This window comes from Pelmatolapia mariae, linkage group LG3_W (assembly GCF_036321145.2).
Source record: "Pelmatolapia mariae isolate MD_Pm_ZW linkage group LG3_W, Pm_UMD_F_2, whole genome shotgun sequence".
Lineage (NCBI taxonomy): Eukaryota > Metazoa > Chordata > Actinopteri > Cichliformes > Cichlidae > Pelmatolapia > Pelmatolapia mariae.
In genome coordinates this window covers 71,059,109-71,082,292 of record NC_086229.1, presented here as the reverse complement: position 1 = coordinate 71,082,292, position 23,184 = coordinate 71,059,109, and the positions used below count along the sequence as shown (strand labels likewise).

The 23,184-nt window shown below is 40.5% G+C and overlaps 1 protein-coding gene across 1 annotated transcript; it reads right to left on the bottom strand.

Annotated features, from left to right (window-relative positions):
- Window positions 1-18,026: 18,026 nt before the first annotated feature.
- Window positions 18,027-21,924, bottom strand: LOC135932672 (Fc receptor-like protein 5; the record flags this gene model as incomplete). The annotated part of the gene is made up of 7 exons (XM_065470231.1): window positions 18,027-18,050; window positions 18,115-18,284; window positions 19,641-19,835; window positions 19,922-20,167; window positions 20,247-20,510; window positions 20,634-20,669; window positions 21,903-21,924. Coding segments are annotated over 7 exons (957 nt in total), but the record flags the coding sequence as incomplete, so codon positions are not given.
- Between the last annotated feature and the right edge of the window lie 1,260 nt (window positions 21,925-23,184).

The following is a 23,184-nucleotide window of genomic DNA, read 5'->3' as shown; positions in this document are numbered from 1 at the left end:
TCCTTATCAGAAACAAATCTCCTGTATGACCCGCAATGAATCCTGGGATATAGTAGGACACGAAGGATACATCGGACCATCCTTAAAATTTGGGGAAAAGTAGGACAGATTTGTCGCCACATTTTGAGCGATCTTTGAATTCGGACACCCTTCGTCGCGTCGCTGCCGTCATTGCCTCCAAATATGGCATTGAAGCATCCTTCCTCTGAATTCGGACACAGCTAAGCCTCAAATTCGCGGAAAAGTAGGACGCATTTGTCGCCACATCTTTGAATTTGGACAGTCCTCGTCGCGTCGCTGTGACGTCATTGCATCCAAATATGGCATTTTAAGCATCCTTCCCCTGAATTCGGACACAGCCACTGTCAGGGGAAAGCAGTTTACATTAATAGATGATTAAACATGCAACTACTTTGCTGGCAGTAATTGAAATGATTAAAGAAAATCAACAAGCTATTTATGCAACATAATTAATAATTTTATTGGGGGGGTTATATTGGCTAGATCTGATTATTGGTGGGGTCATAACCCCCCTAACGCGCCTGGGCATACTGTTAAGCAGCTAGCAAAGCTAAGCCTTCTGCTGGTAAATAGCAGAGAACATCAAGTTGCAAGAATGTCTACAACACATATGGTTCTACTGCTCTCTTTATTTTTCAAGACATAAACAATAAACATAAAAGACTGCAGCAGATAATTACATGGAACCAGTTGAAAAGAGAGTTTTTAGTATTACTTTTTTATCAGCAGAATGATCCCAGACACAGACATGAGGAACCTTTTGTCTCAGCCTTGCTTGGGTACCCTGAGCTCTACTTTCTGAATTCTTCCATCGTCACTGGGAAAAGTGTTTGTAATGTGAGTGCTTTACACCAGTTGCTTTAGGCTGCATTGCTCTACTTTAGCAGCCCAGTGTTGCTTTTCTCGATGTTAGGATATAACTTAACAACTTCGGACAAGCTTGAAGTGTGTGTAAATGCTTGAAAAGTGGACTGCTAGATGCTGCACTTGCTGCCATTGCTATTTATAGAGATCCATCCCTGTGAACTACCAGGTGTACATGCCTTTTGAATGAGGAGTAAAACTGGACTAAGTATTTGAGGTGAGTCTCTCTTTTGACGACAGCAGAACAGTACAGCATCCGCATCACTGCAGCCGCAGCACCTATCCATCTGTCGATCCCACTCCCTGCTCCTCTCAGCTGTGAACTAGACCCTGAGATACATAAACCCCTCCACTCGCGGCAGGAACTCGTCCCTGACCTTGAGTGGGCACTTCATCATTTTCCAGCTGAGGACCATGGCCTCAGATTTGGAGGTGCTGATATTTATTCCCACCACTTCACACTCTGCTGCGAACTATTCCAGTGCGAGCTGGAGGCCATCACCCGATGAAGCCAACAGAACCACATAATCTGCAAAGAGCAGAGATAGCTATGCTACTTGCCTATGCCCAGAAATTCTGTCCATAAAAAGTTTGAACAGAATCAGTGAAAAAAAAGTAGCCCTGGAGTCCATCACCCACCGACTCTTAGCTCTTGCAATGGGTTAGAAACTGCATCTCCCAAAGCACACCCATGGGACCCCCAAGGTGGGACATGGTCAAATACCTTCTCCACAAAATAAATGTAGACTGGTTGGGCAAACTCCCATGCCCCTCAAATATCCTCAAGAGGGTAAAAAGCTGGTCCAGTGTTCCACGACTGGGACAAAACTGCGTTTTTCTTCCTGTTTCCGAGGTTCGACTAACAGATGGACTCTCATCCCAGCACCTAGGCATAGACTTTACTGGTGGAGACTAAGGAGTGTGATCCCTCTCTAGTTTGAGCACACCCTCTGATCCCCCTTCTTGAAGATGAATAGCACCACCCTGGTCTGCCAGTCGAGAGGTACCCCTCCTTAAATTTTCCTTGTTTTTGTCAGGAAAAAGTGAAGAAATAAGGAAACACATAAAATGAGCATCTTGCTGCATTTCATTGGTATTAGAGACTGCACAGCTAAATGCAGAATTTATAAAATTAGGAACTGGCTAAAGTGATACCTGTTTTGATGTCCTGCAATTGTGAAGAACAAAAGGTTATAATTAGAATTTATAGTTAGGATTTATAAATCTTAACTCGTTTGATGTGTTCCTCATTACAAACAAGCCCAAGGAGAAATGTTGGACTTTTAACTGTATTTACAAGTTTTACAGCCTTTCCTATTAAAAAAAACCCCTCAATTATGGCCATTCATGCTACACAAAGTAAATAAGCAATAAACTGTTAATCTCTTTAATCCCAATGCTCCTGGTAGCTGGGTTGAAATGGAAAACATCTGGTTTAAAGAGATGTGCTGCCAGATCTGTTATTTAAATATAGAGACGTGGTATCCACAGAAATGTCAAAATCTCAACTAAGCTCACAAAACCATTTCAACATCCACCAACCAGCTGAAACAGGAAATGATTAAAGAGCAGGTAAACAGATTCTGCAAAAAGATGTAACACAAAGTGTGGATAGTTCACCCGAGGACACGTATACTGACATGCCATTGGGTGCTGTCTGGCAGACATCTCACAGATCCTGAAACTGTGGGTGTCGTCACTCACCGTCCAAAATTAATTGAACCAGCAGCAAAAGAAGACCATACCTCTGCTTCACGTTTGAAAAACATTATAATTGTTATAATTGCCGGTTCGAGCCCCGGCTCCGACAGTCTTGGTCATTGTGTCCTTGGGCAAGACACTTCACCTGTTGCCTACTGGTGGTGGTCAGAGGGCCCAGTGGCACCAGTGTCCGGCAGCCTCGCCTCTGTCAGTGCGCCCCAGGGCGGCTGTGGCTACAATGTAGCTTACCATCACCGGTGTGTGAATGTGTGTGTGAATGTGTGTATGACTGAATGTGTAAAGCGCTTTGGGGTCCTTAGGGACTAGTAAAGCGCTATACAAATACAGGCCATTTACCAATTAATTCTCTCTTACTTTGGCCGCTTTGCTTCCACCACGATTAAATAGCCATTCCCTCACAGCTCTGTCAGTCTGCATCGAGACGAGTTTTTAATCAAAAATCTCCATTTTCTGCATTGTTCGCTTGCTTATTGGGCACCAGTTTTGGACAATGTTGTTGGCCGCTGTTCAATACCGCACAAATCTCAACTTTCACAAAATATGCCAACCTTCTGTAAATTACTTTCTTATAGTTGTGGAGGGGTTTGTATGTTCTGTGGGGTTTCTGTGTTGTCAGGGGACTTTGTTGGTGGGGTCTCCCATGGAAAATTGTTCCTGGTTGAGGAACCAGACAAAGACAAGTGGACGACCACAAAGCTGCCATTTCTTTTAAATTAGAACGGACAAACTTCCCCACAGACCACAAAGAAAACATGATCACATGGCATGAACACTTTTATTAGCCTGAGCAGAACAAACTGTGGTAAGAAGTGTCACCTGCTTCAGATTAGGTGGAGTGAACAACAGGAAGGAGCTGCTGTGGTTTCACATGCAGAACTTCAGAAGAGGCTGAATGCTATTTTATACTAGAAGACATTTGCTTTGTTTAGTCTGTCTCATATCAACAAATAAATCTCAATAATCCTGCTGATAACTTGTGTGGGGAGATGAGCCACATTTGGACATTGAGCTGGTTTATTGTTCTGAAATTGCACCAGACAAATCCTTCATCACCACATGAATGCACACTATGTTTTTGACTACATGGTAGGGTTAGTCGTCCAATAACTATTAATTATGTTTCAGTAAAAAATATTTTTCATAATTTTTTCTTTTCAGTTAGAGGCACGTTTAGAAATAAACACAATCTAATACACTGTGTTTTTAAACCATGAATTTGAAGCAGCGATAATTATCGTGAATTATTTTTTTATGTGCAGTGAAACGAAGGAATTTACAGACTTTAATAATGTTGCCTTTATTAAAGTCATGAAAACAACTGAGGACAGATTCCACAACCGTGACTGTATTTTGTAGTGATGAATCATTGATGTTATTAAAAAAGGACAGAGGTTCCCAACACATTTAAATGACATTCAACAGTCATTTTGTGCGAGATTTGCTAACCTGAGTAATAGTGAGGAAGTCTCATGTGAGAACAAACTGAACTACATCAATATCAAACTGACTCTGAACTGCTCTCCATTTTAAGTCTTGATACACGCTCAGTCCTCCAGGTGGGGAAAGTTTCTGTGATCTCAATTTAAAGGTTGCTAGTCTTTATCCAGCAACCCTGTAATGTAATGAGCTCCTCCAGTGGATTGCCATGGGTACACTGTTTGTGAGATCAGTTTTTGCAGACACACACTGAAGCCATATTTCCTTGGACCAACACAAACTATTCTGCTAACAAAGAAATGAAAAATATCGCCGTCTTTACATCCCTAGCTGCAAAAACATTTCTCACCCTCAGGTACTCGGTTGTGACACGTGTAACAACCAAACCCAGGACCAGTGACATAAACACCCCCAACTGACCTCTTGATAAATATTATAATCTAGCTACATAAGAGCTAGCTACGTAATCTAGCTCTATGTCTTTAGCTTGGTCTTACATCTGAGTCCATGCTGGGATCTACAAGGTCATAGGAGTCATTTAGAGAAGTCTGAATCTGATGCAAAAGGTCAGGACCAGTGAGCCAGTTACTAAGTGGCAGCTGGTATGCAGGCACAGAACGAGTGGCGTGATCTGCAGGGTTCTGACTGCTAGCTACATAGTGCCACTGGCATGGCTGAGAAGATCTGCGGATTCTAGTCACACGATTACTGACATAGACATAAAATCTTCTAGACTAGTTGTAGATGTAACCTAGGACTACTTTACTGTCTGTGTAGAAGGTAGTGTGATCTAGTTTACAGTCAAGTTCATCTGAGATAAGATCTGCGAGCTCAACCGCTAAAACGGCAGCACTAAGCTCTAATCTTGGAACAGTCTGATCTGGGCGTGGTGCTAGCTTAGCCTTACCCATTACGAAGCCTACTTGACTGTGTCCTTCTGCATCTGTCACTTTTAAATAGGCCACTGCAGCTATGGCTTTGGTAGGTGCGTCTGAAAAAACACACAACTCGTTTTTCACGGCTGTTGAAGGGGAAATGTCTGTGTATGCTCTGGGAATGGTCATGTTAGGCAGGTCTTTGAGTGAGTCTTTCCACTGTGTCCAGGACTCTTCCATTTCGGGAGGCAGTGGAGCATCCCAGTCCCCATTTTCAGCTGTAAGTTCACGTAGAATTGACTTTCCCTGTATGGTGACTGGTGCTACAAAGCCCAGCGGATCATAGAGGCTGTTTATTGTTGATAGAACACCTCGCCTACACAGCAAAAATGCCAGTGTTGATTTTTCAGTGTTAGTAGAATTCAACAGAGTTCCGAGTTAGTTCAACACTTAATCGAGTTAAAATAACACATCGGGAGTTGATTCCTGAAAAGTGTTAGTGTTTATTTTAGTCGTTACTGCATTTTAACACTGTGGGTGTTAAATTAGACCACACCTTCATTTCCTGTGGAGCAGCGCATTTCAGAATCTTCGGTCGCCATCTTTTCTTGGTGCAGCGGTAAGTTTTATTCGGTTAAATATTAAGTTTTAGATTGATATTAGAACAAGTAACATGATAGCTAGTAAGAAAAATAGTGTTTGTATCAAAATACATCATTTTTAAGTGTCATATTTGAATTTTAACTGTTTTTGTTAAGCTGGGCTACTGCTAGCTAGAACTCTGCAAAGTACCAGTTACTTTCCTAATATTCATTTAGCACAATCTGGCTGTTGGCAGACTGTAATGAACAGTCCGCCACTGACTGATGTCCCCCTGGTCCCAGCTCCTATATTTGTTCCACTTTTAACAGTAATACACAAAACTCTGGACTCGGACCTCTCTCTCCCACAGTCAACACAATACCCGTCATAATCACAAACAGAGAGCAACACAATTATCATAAATCCAGTAACTCCAAAAACATTAATAACCTCCGGCCTCTTCAAAAATCTCAGACTTCATTGAACTCTACTGTCAAAAATCCACCAGTCTCAATGAGTATGGCACTTTTAAATGTCCGCTCTCTGTTGAATAAGTCTTTTATTATTAATGATTTAATTTTAGATAATAAACTTGATTGTTTATTTTTAACTGAAACATGGCTGGGTTCGGATGCACCAGTTGTTCTCACTGAGGCCTCCCCACCAAATTTTAATTTCTCTTTTTCCTTTAGAAGTGGTAAGAGAGGTGGTGGGACTGCATCTTTAACCAATAACACACTCACCACCAAACAAATTTTATTTGATAATTTTACCACTTTCGAATTCCACGCTATTGTTTTTAGCAGCCCTCCAGTTTTATCTGTCACAATTTATAGACCACCTAAAGACAGTGCTGCTTTTATCAAGGAATTCTCAGAATTTTTAACAAACATACATTCAAAATATAACATGATAATTCTAACCGGTGATTTTAATCTGCACATAGATAATCCTTCTGACCCTACATCAAAAGAATTCTTAAACATTCTTCATTGTATGGATTTTACCCAGCACGTCATGCAGCCGACTCACAACAGAGGACACACTCTGGACCTGGTCATCACCCATGGGCTGTCCACCAGTGTGTCCTCTGTTGTTGACTTGGCTGTCTCTGACCACTACTGTGTGTTTTTTAACATCACCGGTTTTATTCAGCGGGAGACCTCGGTGCGAACTGTGAGGAGGCGCTATCTAACCTCTGAAGTGGCTGCAAATTTTACCAGGGTTTTAGACGAATGCCCCCCTGTGATTCTACCTGCACCCTGTGATTTTATTTTTAATCATTTTAACCTCAAACTGAAGAAAAGCCTTGACTCCGTTGCTCCACTCACCACCAAAAAGATTAACGTAAAACATGTATCACCCTGGAGAAACGAAGAAGTCAAAAAACTCAAAAGAAATTGCAGGGCAGCAGAAAGGAGATGGAGGAAAAATAAAAATGCAATCAACCATCAAATACTTTGCGAGCAACTTAAAATTTACAATAATACACTAAGGAATTCAAGAAATTCATACTTCGCCAAAATAATCAGTAATAACAAAAATAATCCCAAGGTCCTCTTCTCCACCATAGATCACTTATTTAACCCTGATTTTAACAGCTCCCAAAGAACCCCCACAGACTCACTCTGCGAGCAGTTTGCAGACCACTTCAGGGGAAAAATCAACACCATCAGATGTGATATTTTATCTTCTCGTGTTATGATTTTAAACACATCTGAAGGCTCGATTGTACCTGAGGAGACACTGGACAGCTTTGTCCTGGTTAATGCTGAGAACCTTAAGAAAGTTTTCTCCACAGTGAGACCCACCACATGTCTTTTAGATCCAATCCCCTCTTTACTTTTTAAAACACTTTATGGATTTTTTGAAGCGGAGCTTTTATACATGATGAATTGCTCTCTTCAGTTGGGCGTCTTCCCTGCTGCCTTTAAAACGGCAGTGGTGAGGCCCCTTCTGAAGAAGAGCAATTTGGATTGCAATGATTTTAATAACTACAGACCTGTATCCAACTTACCATTTTTAAGTAAAATTTTAGAAAAACTTGTTTTTACTCAGATTAATGATTTTCTGAATGATAAACAGATCCTAGAAATATTTCAGTCTGGATTTCGGGTGAACCACAGCACAGAGACCGCTCTCCTAAAGGTTTTAAATGATCTTAGATGTAACTGGGACTCCCAGAAGCTCTCAGTCCTGGTGCTACTGGATCTAAGCGCAGCCTTTGATACAGTAGACCACGCTATACTTTTAAACAGACTGAAACACATGGTGGGCCTCTCTGGTACTGTACACAACTGGTTCACTTCCTATCTCTCAGACAGAACTTTTATGGTGAGTATGGATACATGCTCCTCTAAGATCCATAAAATGACATGTGGTGTGCCTCAAGGGTCGGTTTTAGGCCCTGTACTTTTTAATTTATATATGCTCCCTCTTGGCGGTGTCATCAGGAGGCATGGAGTGAACTTCCACAGTTACGCTGATGATACTCAGCTGTATATCTCCGTGTCTCCTGATGACACCAGACCAATGGATGCCCTTTTTAACTGTATTCTAGATATAAAATCTTGGATGGCAGAAAACTTTTTACAGCTTAACCAGGACAAAACTGAAGTTTTAATCTTCGGTCCTGAGGCTCAGAGAGAGAAACTCCTGTCTAAATTACAGGCATTTTCACTATGTCCTTCACTACAAGTGAAAAACCTGGGTGTTATTCTTGACTCTGAGCTTGGTTTTATCCCACATATTAAACATGTAACCAAAATTGGATTTTATCATCTAAAAAATATAGCCAGAGTCCGCCCTATTCTCTCTCGGGCCAACACGGAGATGCTGATGCATGCTTTTATTACCAGTCGCATTGATTATTGTAATGCCCTGCTCTCTGGTCTCCCCAAAAAGAATATTTCACCTTTGCAACTTTTGCAAAACTCTGCAGCTCGTGTGCTGACGAAGACCAGAGGGCGGGCCCACATTACACCGGTTTTTACAATCGCTGCATTGGCTCCCCGTGTGTTTCAGGATCGATTTTAAAGTTCTTTTATTGGTTTTTAAATGTCTTAATGGTCTTGGGCCTTCTTATCTTTCAGATCTGCTTTTACCATATGAACCCTCACGGACCCTGAGGTCCTCTGGTACTGGCCTTTTGATTGTCCCTAAAGTCAGGACACATACTCACGGAGAGGCAGCTTTTCAGTGGTATGGTCCTCGACTGTGGAACAGCCTGCCGGTGGAGCTCAGGGCCGCAGAGAACGTTCATGTTTTTAAGAACAGGCTCAAGACCCACCTTTTTAATTTAGCTTTTAACTAACGCTTATTTATTTTATGCTTATTTATTTTATCCTGTTATTCTATTTATATTATTAATTTAGTTTTACCTAATATCTATTGATTGTATTCTTATTCATTTTTTATCTTCTTACTCTGTTTATACTTATATTTATATTGTATCCCACTCTTATTTATTTTATCTTTTTATCCTGTTTATATTCTTATTAGGTTATATCTGCAGTGTTTCCTCGGAGGAGGCTCTCTGCACCGGGGCTGTGATCGACCGTGGCTGCTGGGGCTCTGTGGATCCTCTCAGCGTGGCTGGGGGGCTTCTTTGCCGCCCTCCTGCTGTGTGCCCAGCCTGGAGGCTGCGGTCTGTGACCGGCTCCCGGTGCAGACGGCTCCCTGTGATAGTGTTTCCTCACTTGGCTAATGCGTACCCAGCCCAATTTTACTCTTTAAGTGTGTGTGTGTGTGTGTGTGTGTGTGGGGGGGGGGGGGGGGGGGGGGGAATGTGTGTATCCATGACCGTTTCTGTTAATGAGAGTGCGGGGAATGAGTGGGAGGGTGGGGTGGGGTGGGCTGCTTTTAACCATGTAAAGCACTTTGTGCTACAGTTTGTTTTGTATGAAAAGTGCTTTATAAATAAAGATTGATTGATTGATTGATAGTACTTGTTAATATATGTCACTGTTTTTATTAGACGCCTTTTATTTATTTTTACATTAAACTTGCCAAATCCAGTTCAGGGGTCTCAAACTCGTGGCCCACGTCACCCCTACTTATATTTACGTGAAAAGATTTAATGCAATTTGGCACTTGAAGTGACTTTTTTTTGTCATTAGCCAAAAATGATTTAATTCGAATGTAATGTGAGCAGAGTGTTACAGGCCCTCGTGGGCAGCGTAGTCCGTGCTGCAGGGAGACCGTGCGGGACTCCCCCTCCTGTTGTGTGTGTTTGAGTGCGAGGGAGGAAGAAAGTACGAGTTGTTACCCGCGAGAAACGGAAGATGAAAGCATGTAAATATAATAACCACTGCAGCCAAAAAGACTGGCTGACGAGCCCAGTTGTAAGAAGGCTGTTAAGACTCGACTGTACACTGTGGTCACTGACAGCAAAGCTAGTTAGCGGCCACGAGCCCGACACGGGACCCGACGTATTAGCCCCAAGTTTTTTTTTACCACGGTTCAGAGCCGCGGACCTGGCCGAGGTAACAAACATGTGGGAGGATTGGCGGTGTTAGTTCAGTGAAAAAGTAAAAAACTAATGTGTACACTTATTTCTGCATTTTTATTTTGTTAAATATGAACAAAATGATAGCAGAAGTGCTGCCACGTATTTGACCAGAAATTGAGGACCAATGTGTTCATTTGGTAGTTCAATGAAAGGCTTCAGTTAGTTTGGAGTGAGAAAAAATGCGTTCAAGTTTGCGGTTTTGTCTTGTTATGCAATATTTGAAATTTTAAAAACTAACAAGGCACTACATTTTGGGAAATATTTGTGGGTGTTTTCTTTGTGGGGTTTGTTTGTTTTTTTTACTACTTGAACACTAAAGTGATCCTCCAATGAGCTGATAGTGCCAGCAGTGGCCCACAGCTCATTTAAGTTTGAGACCCTGGCTTAGTTGAATAAGGATGCTTAACGCTAACCTGAGAGTTTGTATAGAAATATATAGAAAGATTTTTACACTATAGTATGCCCCTACATCTTGTAAATTATGGGAACTTCATATGTTATGCATTTCTGTGGCCAGTAGGCATTTTTCTTTTTTTAAGATTTCAATTTTTTTCCATGGTAAAATAAGCATTTTCCAGCCTAAAAATGAACAACAGGTTTATATTAGGGTTTGTTAGAGTGCAGGGGGAGTTTTTATGGCTTAAACTGTATAAAAATAATAAAATAGAAATATGATTTCTACTAACCCCTGCGATAATCAAGAGAATACTGTATTGCAGTACAGTTACGCAGTCTGTAGTAATTACAGACCAAGGGTGTTCTTTCTTAACAAAATGAATTTTAGCTCAGTCTAAAGGGACTAAACATGCTAGATATTTTGCAAAGAAATGATGTTATATGCTTGACTTTATTATATATAGCTTTCTACTCTTGGAAGGTGGCGATATGCTGGTTCCTGTCGAGTATAAGGGAGTGAGCAAATGGGTCAGGGTACCAAAGACAGACGATGCCTACAATTACTCCGAATTTTTGCAAGGAGGTAATTTGAGTGTAGTGATTAAAAGTAACTAAGTCAATTTATTCATATACTATTCATGTAAGGGTTGTTTTGATTTACTTGTACTTTACTCAACAACTTCACTGCAGTCCAAGGGCAAATACTGTAAGTTTACTTCACTACATTGATTGCTAATTTAGATGACTAGTTCATTTAGTAATTAAATGAATAAAGAATTTATAAATATCATCAAAGTAAAACTGTGAATTATGGATTTATGAATTGTAAATATATATAGAACTTTATTGATTATTTCTTTTTTAGTGCTGGTGAAATTCAGTTTGCCAGGTTCTACCAATTTGGTCCTGATGGATTCTGCTGGAGTGGAAGTGGAGTCGGACATATTTGATGAACTTTTGAAGTCATCTCAGGTGTCTTTCAGTGTCTTCACTGAAGAATGCAGTGGTAAGAAGTTAACACCGTATGTTTCCTTTAAAAATGCGTTGTTAAATTCACTAATTTATAGTTGGTGTAACCTTCTTTAAATCTATGAGGCTGTCTGTATTGTTAGACAACAATGTTGCAGGGTCTTCTTCAGAGGCCCCATCTTCATTAGAGTTGTCACCATCACCTGGATCAGAAGGATCATCATCGGGTTCAGACACAACAATAATACTGGAATCTACCAAAGCTCGGAAAAGACAGCTAATTGAAGGACCTCCTGACAGCAACACTGCAAGAAATGTAAGTAATCTTCAGGATATGATATGTTGTAACTTTAGGTAACCTCAGGTAACCAATTACCTGTTCATTTGCACCAATACTCAATATCTTTAAATTTGAAAATTACAAAAACAAAACAATGGTCCCTCTCATGATTAAATGAGATGTAGTGATTAATGCAAAGGCTAATAGCAGTTGATGCTGATAAGTTTTATACCTACCTGGTAGGCGCTTTCTATGAATATCTTGCAATTGTTATTTCAGATCGTCAGAGCAGCCTTGTATTCAAAGCCAGATGGTGATCAAGTATTTAAGGAATATGAGAAAACAAACTGCCTCTCTGATACTACAAGAAGAAAGATGGTAAACATCCTTGTGGCAGACATGGTAGAGAGCCATGGGTAGGTGATGTAAACATTAAGAAAAATCTTTGCGTGTGTGTTTTTTTTTTTTTTTAATGTCTATAATTTTAGTTGTTTACCATTATTACACCACTTAAATAGATTCTTCTGTATATCATGAAGTCGTTGTTAACTAAAATCAATCATCGTTTTCATCAGTTGCTAACCCCGTATTGATAATGTTTCAGAAGAAAGTCACAATTTGTTATGGAGTGATCTTATTTTTCATTGTCATTATGGTAGTTTCTGAATATAGTGCTTCTGAACAGGAATGGTTGACAACAGCAAAACATTAGTAAAATGTCTGCATCAAATTGTCATAGTCCCTGTGGAGCATAATCAAAGTCTTCATTTTCATTATTCTTCTTTATTAAGAAACATTATGAACAATAATGGTTGAACAAACATACCACAGTCTCTTTGGCTCGAAATGAATTTAAAGACCTGTCAGGTGTATGGTGTGGTCAGTCATGTTTTACAGATAATAGATAGTTCGGGTAGTTAGAATCATACACCTGGATACATGTTGTTCTTGTTGCAGACATTTTGTAATGGAACTTGAATCTGTGTTGGGGTAAATAATTGATAGTTGTCATGTTCTCTGTGTCTGCCTTTTAGGAGGATCCCACCAGTAAGTGTCCGCATTATGTATGCACTTGGGATTACAACATTGTTCCCAAACTTAAAGGACCCAGATTCAAAGAATGGTTATGTAAGTAATGATGTTATGGTGCATCCATGCTGTCAGTGTCATAGTCCCGGGTCTTTGACCCAGTGTTTATGCAATTTGACTTTTTTGATTCTGGTTTATTTAATAAACACCTACACCTGTAGATATGAAAGTCAGTGCTCTGTGAAAGTATTTTGTTGTTGGCTTCTCCGATACAGTGGTTAAAGAAATCATACTAATTCAGGTCAGTCTGTAATTCAGGCAGTTATTCCCTAATGGACCCAAAATAAATAAATGTAAAAATATGTCATTGTGTAACAATTGATTTAAATAGACCTCTAATGCATGATGCCATATCTGGCTTTTTGACATGTAGCACTGAACAATCCCAACAGTCAGGAACGAGTTTTCTTCAGTATCCAAAACTTGCTACAAACAGTGTAGGGTAACAGATAATCAATACTAAACAAATATCTCTCTTGCTCTTAATTCGGCAGGAACATCTCTATGATCACCAGAGTGGTTCTGGTTACCTGGCATGGAGATTGAAAACTGTGCAGCGCAACTCTACTGAAGAGATGAAGAAATCAAAGTCAGCTTTTCAAGACAGCCCCAAGACTCTTCGCAACTTGTGTTCAAATGCGAGACAGTTGTCAGGTGATGAATGCAAGGAAGGTATGTCACTGATGAGGCACTCAACTGACATGAAACTTGTCAAAGAGAAAATGAGGGTGACATTTGAACATAGGCAAAAAGTGATTCAAGATCCAGCCACAGCTTCTACTGTCCTGGACCTTTTCCCAAGATTTCTGGATACACCTGGCTTGGTAAGGCATAAAATGATTTACTGACAGCTTTGTGGTTCCTTTGTTTGTTTGCTTGTTAATGCGTTCTTTCTATTGTTACATTTTGTGTTTAAGATTGACCAAGACTTCACAATGCTGTTTGGGGAGGAAGTGTCTGGTAAATTCCTTGTGAAGTGGCCAACATTCTTCAAGCCAAGAATCATCAAAGATTGCAAAAATCTGTCTCAGAGTACAGAATTGGATGAGCTGCTCGTTTCTTCACATGGTGACTCTGACAAGGGTGGTAAGTGTAAATTGGAGATGGTAGATTTCACATGCCTTTACAGCATTTTCGCAATTCCCACAGCACAATATATTAGTGGACCATACCATTAAACCTAAACATGTTTTGGCACCTTTACAACAGCTGTTGATTTTATAAATCACATTTCAGTATGGTGTGAAAATGAATTTACAAACATGGTAAACCTGAAACTTTAATGGCATTTAAAGTGTGACAAAAAAGTTACATAATGTTACTATTGTTATGACTCAATATTTACATCACTTAGTGGCCCAAAGATTTTAAATCTCTGGAAATGAATTTTCATACCATACTGAAGACAATGGAAAACTGCTTTATTTGAAAAAATATCAGTTATCTAAAATGTCATCATGGCATTGAATAACATTGAAAAAATGACTGCTGTGGACCTTTAAATGACAGTCATTGTGATTATCTTAATTCTTATTCTGTAGTATGGGTCTGCGAGTTGGCTGCCATTCTTTTGCTGCTTCACTTGTTACCTCCAACATCTAAAGGAAGGAAGTCTTCAAAGATTAGCACATCAGATGCTGCTCACCACCCAATGAAATTCATGAAGGTATGATTTTTAGAAATGTGTTAAAGTAGCTTTCTCTTTTGATGAGAACAGATGAAGATTATCAGATGTTTTAAGGGGGCAAGGGGCTCCACCGCGCAGCAGATGTATCTATGCCAGACAGGCTTGGTGTTGCAGCACCGGCATGTCATTGTTTCCATTAAAACTAAATGTACAAATTGGAACAAAAATAATTGTGCGCCCGTAGTAAAACATTTTAATATTGTCTTAATTTTAGGCAGCAATGCTGCCACTCAACATCAGATTACCAATTTTGTTTAATGTGAATCATTTGGTTTCTTTCACTCCCTTAGGTGGGAGGTAGCATGGAGACTTTTCTTAAGGCTGGCACCACTCAGCCATTCCTCCTGTGTGTTGGAGGAAGAAAGAACATCATCCAGAGTTTCTACATTGTCCTAGATCAAAAGGTCATTCCCTGTGTGACGCAGACAGGAGTTGCAGCTTTTGATGAGCTTTTCAAGGCACATTTTGTATTTGCTGTGTCCTATGACGAGGCATTGCACAACTTCTACACATTCATCCAGACCATCGTGTATGGCATTGATGTTGGCAGCGTGAAGGAGAGTCCTCGGGTCAGGGAAATCAGAGCAAGAATTCTTCACAGTACAGTCTAAAGACATCGACTATGACCGAAAAGGACCGGAAATGTTCATCTGTTACTTTTGCAGGATACACCACACAAGTTGCTCAGTGCTATTTAGACATGTCAAGTTCCAGCATGGTTTGTACGCAGGGACGTTTTTACGTTTGACCTGTGGAGAACCTAGATGTTCATCTCTTTGACAAGCAGCACCTCTCCCAAGCTCATGGAGACTTTGTTGACTCAGAGGTCATCAGTAATTTTTATTTTGAGCCTGCACCTTATGATGGAACCTCTGTTTCACAGCCTGTAAATGTAGCTAATCTCAAGACAGGCAAATACTAGACATGTACAGGACTGTTATTTCTCAACTACAATCCTCAGGAGTTCTGAAAGTAGTGTTTAGTTGGTTCATTGGAGGAAAGGGTTAATGACATACAAGCACATGCAAAACAATCTGTTGTTGAATGTTTGTCAAATGATGCATCAAGAGAAACCTCGGAAAAAGTTGAATGTTTTGATCATCTTGAAAATCCATTCTCATATTTTAACAGAATCTAAAGGATGAGACATTTTGAGCAAAAATGGAAAATAGTTGAACCTGTAGAGCATGTTTTCTTGTGTGTTTTGATGGATTTAAAGCCGCTTGTGCATGATCTAAATAATTTAGAGACTGAAGAAATGATCAATGGTCACTTAAATGCATTTGTTATTGAGGATAAACTGGATGCTGTTGCACTGATCCGTGTAGATAATGTTGTGTGTTATAGACCCTTACAATGGGCAATTTTCAAATGACACTAATGACAAAATGTAGATTGTCCAATATTGTAGTTTTGTATATCTTTATGCACTGTTTATTTGTGGTGTATCTGCTGTTTGAATACAGAGTATTTTTGAACACTGTCTTGTTTTTGTTTTGTTTTTTTATGGGTAGAGTGTCTGTAGCTGTGAATACATTCTAATTAATTGTAGCAGTAGAGATATCAGAGATTAATGGGAGTTTATTGTAATCTGGCAGTAATGATGATTTGACTGACACTAGTGTTAGTGTTAGAAAATCAACACTATTCAGTGTTAAATTTTTAAACAACAGGGCTAGTGTAAAGTACTACCTACACTATTTGGTGTTAATTTTTTAACACTTAACACCAGTGTAGAATATTGTTGACACTGGCCAGTGTTGGTCAGTGTTAATCTTTAACTCTGTACAGTGTTAAAATAACACTAGGTCATTGTTAAAAATATAACACTTTGAAAAGTGTTAATTTAACACTCAAAAGAGTGGACACATATAGACACTTTTCTAGTGTTAAATTTAACACTCACAGTGTCAATTTGACACTGGCGATTTTGCTGTGTAGTAAAGGGCTTTGACTCATCAGATACTTCAAAGGTGAAGCAGTCTTTACTTAGGTCCCAGAGGAGACCTAGGCTTCGCTGCATGGGCACTGAATCAGCTTCAAAGTCTAGGTTTTTTAGATTTTTGGCATGATCTTGAGTCGGGAATGCCTCTAGTACTTCCTTTCTGTTTGCTGCTATTTTATGCAGTCTTAAATTTGAGTTTGCAAGTGCATCTCTGGTTCTTTGGAGTAGAGATATGGCCTTTTCAACAGTAGGTAGAGATTTGAGTCCGTCATCAACGTAGAAGTCGCGCATGACAAACTGCTTCACATCTGCATCGCAGTCTGGTTCGACGCGTAGGACAGACTGGTGCAGGCCATATATGGCTACTGCTGGCGATGGGCTGTTCCCAAAGACGTGGACAGTCATTCTATACTCCACAATTTCTTTGGAAATGTCATTGTCGCGGAACCACAAGAAGCGTAAGTAGTTCCTGTCTTGCTCTCGCACGTTGAAACAGTAGAACATCTGTTCGATGTCTGCTGTGAAGGCAACGGCTTCTTTTCTGAAGCGTATTAGGACCCCAAGCAATGAGTTATTAAAATCCGGTCCTGTTAACAGAACGTCATTCAGGGATACGCCTTCATACTTGGCGCTGCTGTCGAAGACGACCCTGATCTGCGTGGGTTTACGGGGATGGTAGACACCGAATAGTGGCAGATACCAACATTCCTCATCCTCTTTTACTGGAGGGGCAATCTCTGCATGTTTGTTTTGGAATATTTTGTCCATGAAAGTGATGAAATGTTCCTTCATCTCTTTTTTCTTTTCAAAGGTGCGAAGAAGAGACATTAGGCGATTCAGGGCCTGTGGTCTGTTGTTAGGGAGCTTTCGGCGTGGATTTTTAAATGGTAAAGGAGCTGTCCAACTGTTATCTGTGTCCTTTGTTAGTCCTTCCTCCATTATTTTTAAGAAGGCATTGTCCTGGATGGAAGGTGAGATGTAGTTGTCGTTTCTGGTTTGTTTGAACACATTACATCCTAAATGATCAGGTTCACAAGCACTGTCTGCCAGCTGGGGGCTGAAGTTGAGTGGAACTTGTATCCCACAATGTTTCTCTTTTATGTTGAAAACATTAGGACATGGCTCGAACGCTGTGGGACGTCCCCTTTCAGTTGTATTTGTGAACAGAGTCCTTACTGCAGGAGTTTTGTGGACGTCACCTAAACACACGTTTCCTACTATGACCCATCCTAGGTCCAATTTTTGAGCATAGGGTGCGTTGTTAGGGCCACTTATCTGTTTGCGGACTTTGTGAGCTCTAATGACATCCCATCCGAGAAGCATTAGTATGGGGGCGTTAGAGTCCAAGGCAGGAATGAGGTGAGCCACTGACTTTAGATGGCTGTGGTGTCTAGCTGCACTGGGTGTGGGGATCTCATCTCTGTCATTTGGGATATTTTTGCACTCAATTAGGCTAGGCAGTGGGATGTGGACTGAACCATCTAAAGCTGCCGCTACATAACCTGTAGCTCTTCTACCCATTGTCTCTTTGGTACCTGCACATGTCTTAAGCGAGTAAGGGGAACTAGGGCCACAGTCATTAAACAGCTCGAAGAACTCAGGACGTACTAATGATCTGTTACTTTGTTCATCATGGATGGCATAAAGCCTTACTGCTTGATGTGGGTGGTCTGCTGGGTAGACATTAACGAGACAGATTTTAGAACATGATCTGCCTGCTTCATTCACACCACAAACCTGAGTGCATTTAGAAGTGATTTCCTCTGATTCAATGATGTCAGGCTCCCCGCCATGCTCTGCTGCCGGTTCGGCTTCTTTTAGCCAGGGAGCTGGTCCTGGGTGGAGAGCCGTACAGTGCTTCTCATCGTTGCACTCGGAACACTGTACCTTGGCTTTACAGTTCTTTGCTATGTGTGAAGATGAGGCACAGCATCTGAAGCAAAAGTCGTTTTCTTTTAAGAACGTTTTCCTATCTAACAGTGTTTTCATGCGAAATGCTCTGCACACTGAGAGAGGATGGGCTTTCTTGTGAATTGGACAAAGCTTTTCACCATCTACAGTTTTGTTTGGGGACCTCTGTGTGTCTGACCTAGAGCGAGAGATGACATCAGTTTTGTGCACAGAAATCTCTTTTTGTCTGTTTGCCCTCCAAGGTAGTTTGTCTGGTCTGGGTGCATCAGGTGATGGTGTGAGGTTAAAGCTGGGGTCGTTTCTAGCATCAGCTTCTTGTGCAACAAAGTCTACTAGAACACTAAATGGTGGGAAGGAGACACATTTTGCGCGTTTATAGTTTGCGCCTACTGTGATCCATCTTTCTTGCAGGTAGAAGGGGAGTTTTTGAATGATTGGATTTACTCCTCTTGCTGTATCTAGGAACGCGAGACCAGGGAGGTCTCCTTCAGCTTTAGCACACTGCACTTCCATGAGCAGGTCACTAAATTTTCTCAGTTTTGCAAAGTCTTTGGATGAGGTTTTTGGGAATGCATCAATTCTTTTAAACAGTGCATCCTCGATCACTTCAGCTGAGCCATAACATTGTTCAAGTCTGTCCCATATCATGTTGAGGCCATTGACTGGGTTGTTGATGTGTATGGCTCTGAGTTGTTCTGCATGTTCAGCCGATTCCTTGCCAAGCCATTTTAACATCAAGTCCATTTCTTCACTTGCCGTTAGATCTAACCCACTTATAGCATTTTCAAATGAGCGTTTCCAACCATGAACAGAAGATGTGGATAGTATTTTCTCCAACAGGACACCATAAACTGTGTGCCGATATGTTTCCCTTCTTTTTGCTCGCTTGCTTTGCTTGACTGAGCGGACTTCCTGTTCAATAAAGTTTTTTTTCAAAATAAAGCCGTTTCTAAAGTGCATTACTTGGCGCAACCACAGAGGGCGCTGTAAACACATAATGAATAACAACTGACTGAGAATGATATTTTAGTGATACAACATTTTACAACTTTTAGTGATAACAGAACACCAGGAGTTAGTTATAACAGGTGTTTAAACTATTGTGAACCTCAACATGAGTCAGTTATATTTTTGTGTTTCAAATCAGAAAAGTTTTAACAGGACATGTAGGTTATTACTGAAACAAAAGGCTTGACATCAAAGTTTATGTGGAAGTTTTACAAACATGTAAAACAGCTTTAAGTGAAGCTGAAATGTTCAACCTTTAAATGTGTGTAAATGTTAACATTTCCATAGAAACCAAACACAATTTAAAATGAATTAATTTTAAAATCCAGAAGTCTGAGTCTCACCTTCAGGTTTCCTGTGAACACATGTTCTCACCAGCAGAACCAGTAAAACCAGTAGAGCCACAAAACAGACTAATCCAACAGAGGACACCAACAACACAGAAAGAACAGGAGGAAGAGTGATGGAGGTGGAACCAGGTGGAGGTGTGGATGTAGGTGGAGGTGTGGATGTAGGTGGAGGTGTTGCGGTGTGTTTGTCTAAAATAAAGCAAACACAGTCATTAAGTTGTCGTCACATTGTGAATGTTGAAACCTGCAGAAACACAGACAGGTGAGTGTGTCACCTGTGACAGTGATCCAGCTGGATGGAGACTCTCCATGACCGCTGATGTCACACTTGTAGAGGCCTTCATCAGACCTGGAAACATGCTGGATGGTCATGTGACCTGTAGGCTGCTTCCTGATGAGGGAGCCATCTTTATAGAAAGCAGCTGGGAGGTTGGAGGGAGTGGTCTTTGTTTTACAGAGCAGAGTGACGTCATCTCCCTCCATCACAGGGAGGACAGGACTCTGCAGGATCACCGATCCACCTCAACACAGAGACAAACTACAGCATTTCATCCATTTACACACAGCTTCATCAACACTAACTCCACACACTCAGCTTACCAGTGACTGTCAGGTTAACCATGTTACTGATGGGACCCTCTCTGGACTCACACCAGTAAACTCCACTGTCCAATGGGTACATGTACCTGATTTTACAGGAAGAACCAGCTGGTTTTCCCCACCCATCTCCACACTGGGTGATGTTTGGTTTGCTTGTGTTTCTCCTCAGAGTCCATCCAGCAGAGCTGTCGTCCTCCTCACAGCTCAGAGACACAAAGTCTCCTTCAAAGAACTGAGAGCTGCTGGGACTCACAGTCAGACGAGCTGTGAGGGTTCAAATGAAAAACTGATGATCTGTTAGACTTTACATTGTGAAACATGAACCCAATCAGGTCATATCAGTGAGCATTTATCAGGTTTAAACAGTGACAGAAGAAGGTTACTGACCTTGGTTTGTTGTGCAGCTCAGCAGTGAGATCAGAACTAAAGAGAAATGACACTCAGGTTGATTTGAGGTCAGTGTTGGGGAGTAAAAGAGTACATGTACCAACTTTACATATTTAAAATACTAAATATGAGTAACTGTATTCTGTTACAGTTACTGTTTAAATAGGTGGTGTTCAGAATACAGTTACTTTGTTTAAATAAATGGATTACACAGCAGTCCTTTCATGTTTCCTATATAAGGCTATGCCCTCTCTAGTTTTGGTAGTTCTAGACTGGTGGAAACCCAAACAAAACACGCATTAAGAGGCTCTAAAGGTACGAGATCGTACCTTATGTCCACCCTACTGTTACTCATTTTATATTAAGATTTAAACATCTAGTTGGCATTGGTATGGCGAGTAACCTTCAGTAATAGTAATAAATCACACAGCAATAGTACATTCATGTAGTTGTAAAAAGCACGATGATATATTAAGTAATCCAAAGTATTCAGAATACGTTACAAATACATTTTGGGGCAAGTAATCTGTAATCTGTAGTGGAATACATTTTAAAAGTAACTTTCCCAACACTGTTTGAGGTGAACATAAAGAACAACTCCACACAAACAGCTGACAAACACACAAACTCGTCTCTCTCTGATGAATCTGCTTATTTTCTATTTAACACCAGCAACATGTTTAAAATATATACAAGTAACAGATAAATAATGAAATCAAAGAAATGTTCCCGCTGTTCACTGCCTACTAGAGAAAAACAAAAAAATTTCATCAATCAACAAAAATCTTATATCAGTACAGAACATTGTGGGCAGTGAGTTGAATCCGAACTTCTATAATTTTAGACATTTGTCATGTAGAAAACTGAGATTTGCTCATTTTCAGTTAGAAAAAAAAACATCTGGTAGAAGACTGGGAGTAAGTCTTCAAACAGGCTTTTATCCTAAAAGCAGCACTTAATGTGCACTAACTACACTGTGATCATGTATAAAATATACACTACATTTAAATAACACAGTACAGTCATGTGTCCACTGTGCAGCTGTGCTGATATAATGAGTGAATGATTTGATCTTTTCACTGCCTGCTGTGTTTCCTCGACTCCTGAGCAAAGATAAAGAGTCAGTTCAGACCTGCAGTTGGTCCTCGTGGTGTTTTGAACTTGAATTCAGCCTGATTTGTTTTTCATGTCTTCTCCTCCATCATCAGTTATCAGGAGAGCAGACAGTCAAAGTACAAGAATTCAAACAAACACAGAGATTCTACTTACAGAGCAGACACAGCACAGATGTTTCCTTCATCGTCCTTCTCACTCATTTCAGCTTTTTTTCCATTTCTGTCACTGACACCAAGTAAAGTCCGCCCTCTTCCTCTGAAGATGTCCTCTTCCTTTGTTAGTACAGAGACAGTTGGTAGTCACATTGCAATGCCCGTGTATTTAAAAAACATTAAATGTTTTATGTGAGGATAAATAAATCACATCATACTCAGTGAAACTTCTGAGTTTATTCTCTTTAAAGTTTGTTAATAAAGTCTCCTCTGGTCTCAGTGATCTGTAGTTTGGTTGATGAACAAATCCATCTCCATGTTGTTGGAGCTTAGACAGTTTAGGTTATATTTAAGTATATTGTGATGATCTTTAATTTGAGTTTCTAGTTATAATCTTGATTGTTTTATGTTGTAATGTAAAATAATGTGCTACACACATTTGTCCTGCTTTGTTAATCTGTTGGCTTGTTGTAAAGTGTTGGTAGGTGTCGTGAAGCGGGTGTGTGAGGCACGAGGGGCTGATGAAAGGTTGAGCAACAGTTTTTCTAACCGTTGCTGTTTATTGTTGTTTAGTTAGAACAGAATAGAAATATAAACACAGTGCTGGAGGCTTTTGTTTTGTACTTTTTGTTTGTATGGAGCAAATAAAAGTTTTCTCCTTTACATTTGCCTCATTTTTCAGACATAAAAGTATACAAGCCATCCAAGAAAGACACGAGTCAGAAACTTTACGTCCTGCAGAAGCAGCAAAGAAGGACCAAAGACCGCTGCTACACATGTAGTGGACGTCCCCCTCAGTGAGAGAGGCAGATATGAGCTGAAACACAGGAATCAAACCAGGGACGCTGCTGTTATGGAGCTGAACTGGAACCATTCAGACACTGAGGCCCTCTGAACACATTTTAATTACAGCTGTGCAGAGACACACTGATGACTGACTGGAAGACTATGATTCACATTTTACATTAACACCATCCTCACACATGGTTCATATATGGCCACTAGAGGGAGATGTTGGACTTTAAACACTAACATGGAAACAAGCAGATCATCAGTGATGCTTCATCAGTGTGATGACTCCTTATTCTGCTTGTTTCTTCCTTTCCTCTTTCCCATTTCCCATCTTGCATCCTTGATTCTGCCCCGCCAGCCACCCTGGCACTGCCCCTAGAGTCCGCTGCACCACCCCTCCACTGCAGTGGAGCCAGAGACCGTACCCCTGCCACAGTCCCTCTGTCTCCTCAGCTTCCTGTCTTTGACCTGATAGTTTTTGATTAAAAATA